This window comes from Fundulus heteroclitus, unplaced genomic scaffold (assembly GCF_011125445.2).
Source record: "Fundulus heteroclitus isolate FHET01 unplaced genomic scaffold, MU-UCD_Fhet_4.1 scaffold_688, whole genome shotgun sequence".
Taxonomy (NCBI): Eukaryota; Metazoa; Chordata; class Actinopteri; order Cyprinodontiformes; family Fundulidae; genus Fundulus; species Fundulus heteroclitus.
In genome coordinates, this window is record NW_023397130.1 from 8464 (window position 1) to 15000 (window position 6537).

General features: G+C 44.5%; 1 protein-coding gene and 1 long non-coding RNA gene across 2 annotated transcripts; both read left to right on the plus strand.

Moving 5' to 3' along the window:
• The first annotated feature begins 2434 nt into the window (after positions 1-2434).
• Positions 2435-3555, plus strand: LOC118561674. The gene is made up of 3 exons (XR_004930220.1): positions 2435-2536; positions 2699-3261; positions 3395-3555. It is a non-coding gene; the product is annotated as an uncharacterized LOC118561674 (long non-coding RNA).
• Positions 3556-4239: 684 nt separating this feature from the next.
• LOC110368031 lies at positions 4240-5524 on the plus strand. Its single transcript, XM_036133880.1, has 5 exons — positions 4240-4275; positions 4362-4649; positions 4738-4913; positions 4998-5246; positions 5327-5524. Exons 2-5 carry the CDS (start codon positions 4544-4546, stop codon positions 5474-5476), a joined length of 681 nt encoding a protein of 226 aa, XP_035989773.1. The 5' UTR covers positions 4240-4275; positions 4362-4543; the 3' UTR covers positions 5477-5524.
• Positions 5525-6537: the final 1013 nt, after the last annotated feature.

The window sequence follows — 6537 nt, forward strand, 5'->3', positions numbered from 1 at the left end:
GTGTAACGTGGCCTTCTGATATTTTGACGCTTTTCAAAATTTCTCATTAGTTGCATTCAAATCCCAAGTAAAAAGAAATAAAATAAATGAATAGAAAACCCTTAGAAAAGCAACCATATTTAGTTCCATACAGTTTGTTCAAAGCACAGTTTTCCCTCATCTATTTAAATCAAAAATCTTGTATATCTAAACTTCTTTCAACTGGACTGGTTTGTGATGAATCATTATTATTACAAGCAATGAGATCTCAGTAATTTTAAATTACTTTAGGGCTAAAAAACAAGTGATAGGATCTCAGCCCTAAATTTGTAAAACAGTAAACTTAACAAGCTTATGTAACGCTTATTTCCAATTTCTAACAAAGCTGAAATATTTCCGTTCAAGCCATGTTAATCTCTCCGTGTATCAATTTAATTTGGTCCTGATATTTAATGTTAAAAAACAAACTTTGTTATTTAAATTGTTAACAAAGTCCATGCTTAAAATGTCATTTGAATTACGGAGCTGCAGTTCTCCCAAAACAAATGAACATTCTGAAACCATGAACATTACTTTTACCCCGAATTAATTCACACAGACGAACGTTTAGTTACATAGATACATACACACGTACAGTTACATACAAACGATGACATTCAGACAGACAAACACGTGCAGGCCTGCTTTTTCACCATCTTAAATAGTTTTTCATAATTTTTAAACGTCAACGCCGAAAGATGTTTTCAACGCGTTAAGTTCCCGCTTAGTTTAAAAGGTGGAGAGCGTGCGCTGGTTACGACCCCCCGATGCTTCGTACACACGCGGTTTTACGCTTCAGTCCCGCAAGGATACAACTCTGTGTCTCGCAGACACTTGGACGCTTACCCATTTTTGAAAGTTATACGTCGCTATTAGCAGTTTAGACCCATTTTATCCACAACGGAAGTGCCTAATCGGTCCCCACGTAAACGCTTCCCCGGTGCAACGCCTTTTTAGTTTCGTTTCCATTTCCTTGTTTTTTATCGCTTTTCTTTTTTCTCTTAATTTTATTTTTATTATTTAATAGCAGTACTGCAATAAAATAAAAATAATAGTAATAATAATAACCCCTATGTGAGAAATCTGCATGTTTAATCAAATCATTTCAAATCATTTATGCATGTCATGCGTCTGGGCCCCTACGTTTTTCAGCATGAAATCGAACGTCTCACCCTGGGGCTAGGCTTGACCCTGAAAAACCTCTGCCTTTACCCCATTACACTGACTCTTCTGCATCCAGACTTTTTTTTGTTTGTTTTTATTTATTTTATCCTTTTTTTTGTTTTTTATTATTATTTTTTACGTCCTTAGCACGATCGACCAACTAAATGAAAGGCCTCACATCCGATGGTCGCCTTTTTGTTATAATGGTCGGGGTCCCCACTTATCAAAGCTGCAAACGTCTTCGCAACAGTCAAGGACTTAAGCATCCCTGCCGCTTTCATCCACAACAGAAGTGGACAGCCTCTTGCACAAACCCAAGACAAGAGGACTTTAATGGACCAGCTGCAAACTGCTCAGCCGGTCACCTGTTCTCCAGGTGAAAATCACTCTGCCACTCCTCCCCCCTTGTGGGAAAGTCCGTATTTCAGCTGAAAACGTATTCTAATTAAATTTTGAATTTTAGTTTAATGTTTAAACCTTAGTCACCGTTCGGTATTGCGAACCCTGTTTTATTTGCCTTAAGGATTAAATATAATTCATTATTTCTACCGGCTTTTACTTTTACTACCTTTTAGGTTTACAGTTTTAAATTTTAAAATTTTTTGAGGTATACTTTAAAATGGGGTTTAAAATTTAAAAGCTTGCAAGCATTTTTGATCAATTGCGTTTGTTTTTAAAAGAGCTGGAAAATAATCCCCTTACCGTCTCATGAAAGAAAGGTTCGGATCTTCGCGCCGACGCCCAGAGACGCTCCGAGACCATCCCCGTCAGCTATGTCCCACACAACATCTACATCGTCCTCCTCGTCCAGCATTCCTCTCTCGTCCGGTACCTCCACTACTGTGGCTTCAGGTGGCACGTCAACTTCAGCCACTGCCAGTCTAGGCTTCTTGACGGGCAAGGAACTTGACTCAAAGTCCACCGCCATCGGTGAAGCCCCAGGTGAAACCTCCACCCGACCCGCAACCTGCCCTTGAACCGAATTGCTAGGGTTAGGGTTAGGCGACTTGGGCCCTTTTACCCAAATTTCATATGTTAAATGCCAGGAATTGTCAAGAACTGCACCCTAATATCAGGGAGACCGAATTTTGACATTTGGGGTAGGTAGGCAGGTAGGTGCAGGGCTGGTGCTGAGAGCTCCTTGCTGTGTATGAGGTGGAAGCAGGCTTCTCAGTGTGTCTCCCCTACTTCTGGATGCTTAATTGGCTACGCCTGCGGCCACTGACCGTACTCTGGGTCGCCTGAGCCGAACGCAGCTGTAATTACTTAATGTGTTAATTAACATCTGACCGAGGAGCAGAGTGAACCGGTGTCCACGCGGACTTTCCCCCTCCACCTTCAACCGACTTACACGGTAAGTTGCCTTTAGTTTGAAGCATGGGGGGGGGTCCTTGTGTCTCCGGGACCCTGGTGTTCAGGAGACGGAGAGGCGGCGCCATTTTATGCGGGGAAAGGGGGCTCTGTTCCTGGCTTTGGGAAATGAATAAATCTAATGTTATCGTATCCTATTTTTCAGATTCACATATCAACATGACGCCCCCCAAGCAGAATGTTTGCTGCCCGCTCTGTCATTCTGAATTTACCTACATAAGCAAACACCTAAGGTATAGTCACGGCATTAAAAATTCAGAAGAGCGGAAGATATTGATCAGGTTCAGTAACGGGAGAATCAATATCAGAAAAATGCCCTGTCCAGTGGATGGCTGCCGTTATGCTAGCACAAGGCTGGACATGCATATTGACCAAGCTCACCCGGAGATGGAGGGCGAGAGGAAGGCCCAGGTGATTAATGGTTTGAAGTACCAGGTAACGGTGAATATGCTGGGAGCTCTGAGCGCCACAAACCCAAGCCTTTCGATGGTCTCACGTTTACACATGGACCCAAGAGCAAGAGAGGAAGCAGGTCAGCATCATCCAACATCAGGACCCCTTGATGATGATACATCCTGCACCTCGTGCAAAGAGCTTGAGGCAAAGAACCTTCAGCTTACATCAGACTTAGGGCAACTAAGGAAGAAATTGCTTTACCAGCACAGATGGGCAAAAAGGGCAAAAAAGGCAATCAAACGACTGGAGGAGGTGTGTAAAATGTTTATTATATAGCAACTTTACCCGGGACCAGAGCACATCTGCTGGGCAGGATAGCTCCATAGCTCAGGCCTGGTTGTACCGGCAGAACCAGAAAACTTAACACTGAACCTTTATTTAACAGGACCTCCAAAAGGGATCCACATGCCCGGTTCCTGGTGTGGACGTGGATGCCCTGGTGGGGTCTGCATCTACCTCTCCTGATGAAGAACCACAGCACATCACCAGACCTAAATCAAAGCAGGAAAGCCGGAACATCCAATGTTTGGTGAAGGCGTACCCCAAATTCCCACTAAGCATCTGTAAGTAACGTCACTGATTGCTGTATTTTTCTATAAAAAAAAAAATTCTAAGTGTTGAGAACCAGGGGCACACAAGGGGGCGCTGTCAGAGAGTAGTCCGAGGACAGGGCCTCGGGCCGGGGCTGCAGCAGCGGGATCTCCCCCCTGTCCTTCTGGAAGTCTGCGCAAACTTTTAAAAATAATTTCTAAGTGTTTATGGAACCAGGGACGCATAAGGGGGGGGGGGGGGGGGGGTTAATGTTTGAGTCCGAATATAGGGGCCTCTAACTGGGTCTTAATGAACAAAATTACCCGGTGTTCCTTCTGGAAGTCTGCGCAAACTTTTAAAAATAATTTCTAAGTGTTTATGGAACCAGGGACGCATAAGGGGGGGGGGGGGTTAATGTTTGAGTCCGAATATAGGGGCCTCTAACTGGGTCTTAATAAACGAAATTACCCGGTGTTTCTTCTGGAAGTCTGCGCAAAATTTTAAAAATAATTTTTAAGTGTTGAGAATCAAACTTCATTATGAAACCGTTTATTTTTCAGTGGAATACATCGCCGAATATTGGCAGCACCTCAAAGGCTCCCGTGGTCTGAGGAAAAGGATCGAAAATCAAAGATCCAAAGTGGGTAGAATCATGGCTTTCCTTTCGTTTATAACCAAGGGCCAGACAATCCTCCAGAATTGGACTTTCCTTCCCAATATGTCCAGGATATACCAGTAAGTATGTCTGTGATGCCTTTTAGTTAAGATAAAATGTCCCCATGTAAAATATTCCAATTATTTCTTTCTGTGCATGTGGCCAGAACATCTGCAGAATGGTGGAAAAGCGGAGAACACAGTGAAGACCTACCTGGTGAATTTGTCCCAGTTCCTGGTCTACTTCAGAGACACCCCTCCCTCCTCGTCAAGGGTTCCAAAAAGAGAAGTGTTTGCCGTGATTCGTGCTATCTCAGAGTGCATTGCAAGCCTGGGCCCAGGTGTAGTCATGCGTCAGATAAGTGTAAAGAAAAATAAGTTGAGCAGAACCATCTCCAAGGACCAACTTTGCCTCTGCAAAGTCCTGGCCAGGAGACGCATCCCTGAACTTCTTGGTCAGACTTATTAAATTTGTACTATATTAAATTACTTACCTGAGTTACTGACATCCATGTTCTAACCCTTTAATTTTTTTTTCTTCAGATGAACTGTCTGAGGACCCCAACCCGGAGGCGCGCAGGAGATTCTTCGGGTACCTCAGTGTTTATCTAGCAAGCCTCTATGGACACCGCACCGGTGTTCTAAAGAACATGACTGTGGCGGAGGTTGACGAAGCCCAGCAGGAAGCCACAGTCGGGCAAGCGGGCTTTGTGATCAATGCAAGTCTACTAATATTGGAATGACAAACACTCTCTGTCTTGTCCCAATATGTCCATTAACACACACTCTCCTTTGCACCACAGGTGAAGGAACACAAAACCAACCGTGCGTTTGGCCCCGCACAGCTCTACTTAACTGTAGAGGAATTCTCATGGGTGGAGCAGTGGATGATCATCAGACAGAAACTAAACCCACCCACAGACCTTCTTCTCTTCACCGAAAACTTCACAAAGATCGAGAAACTCATCGTGCCGATGCAAGCCGCCTGGCTTGACATGGGTTTTCCTGGGCGTCCCACATTCACAGATTTCCGAACATCAATAGCCACATACGTAAGTAATTATATCACTTTTCCACGTAATAAACCTAAAATAAAAAGCATAATATTGAAGAACCATCTCTATTTTTCAAGGCAAGGAATACTTTGTCACCAAGTGACCGGATCAACATTTCAAAGACCATGTGTCATGACACACGGACAGCAGACAAATTCTACACGCTCCACCGCACCGCGTCAGAGCTGGCTCGGATCCGTCAAGCCACCACGTACGACGGTACATGACACCGCCGAACCTTCCCTCCTCTCCATGTCAGAATCATCAGGTGATGGTCTTGAGGAGGAAGCTGAGTGCGCGCCGCCCAGCCCGCCTGCCGGTGCTGCGCCGTCCTCACCAACATCCAGTCAGGCCACTGGATCAACAAGCCCTGATCAAGCTTCTGGGAGCTACTACACTTCTGGCAGCGCCTCTTCTCAGAGCGATTCTTCTGGGAGCGACTGCACTCCTGGCAGCGCCTCTTCTCAGAGCGATTCTTCTGGGAGCGACTGCACTCTTAACAGCGCCTCTTCTCAGAGCGACTGCACTCCTGACAGTGCCCCTTCTCAGAGCGATTCTTCGTATGCCCCAAATAGAGGGACACAACAACCCAGAAGGAAGAGACCATTGTTAACCTACAGGTTGAGAAATAGACGTCCAGGGCGCAGCCAATGTGCACGTGTGCTGAGATCCAAAAGAAATACAGTAAAAAAATAAAAAATAAAATAAATCAGTGGTGATGTGACTGTATTTGCTTTCTTTAAGACATTTCTCCATTCATTATTCCTGGCAAATAAAATAAAAACTAAAACTTATAAAGTCCAACCTCCAGGACAGGAGGGGGTCTGTGTCACGCAGCTCTGCCCCAGAATAGTGCACCTTGGCTGGGCTTGTGACGCTGGACAGCTTCCCTCCAGCCCTGGAAGTCCAGCATGGGGTGGATACGAAATCAACTGGAGTAGCTCATCCCAGCTTTACCATGGGAACAATTCTTGTTTTTTTTTTCTAAGTTCTCCAACATGGGGTGGATACGAATTTAATTGGAGTAGCTCAAAGGAGAAAAAAGAAGTGTATAATAATAATAAAAATAAAAAAAGTAAAAAAAAAACCCAATACTAATAATATTAATAATGATGATGATAAAAGAGAAAAGAAAAGACAAAAAAGAAAAAAGTCCAACCTCCAGGACAGGAGGGGGTCTGTGTCACGCAGCTCTGCCCCAGAATAGTGCACGCTGCTGGGCTTGAGAAGCTGGGTAGCTCCCCTCCCAGCCCTGGAAGTCCAGCATGGGGTGGATACGAAATCAATT

Bases quoted from the DNA above. Each gene is read 5' to 3' on its own strand.
- LOC110368031 (XM_036133880.1), top strand. From the start codon at position 4,544: ATGCGTCAGATAAGTGTAAAGAAAAATAAGTTGAGCAGAACCATCTCC. The intron at 4,914-4,997 runs GCAAGTCTACTA...TTTGCACCACAG, and splicing joins AAGCGGGCTTTGTGATCAAT to GTGAAGGAACACAAAACCAA. The intron at 5,247-5,326 runs GTAAGTAATTAT...CTATTTTTCAAG, and splicing joins GAACATCAATAGCCACATAC to GCAAGGAATACTTTGTCACC.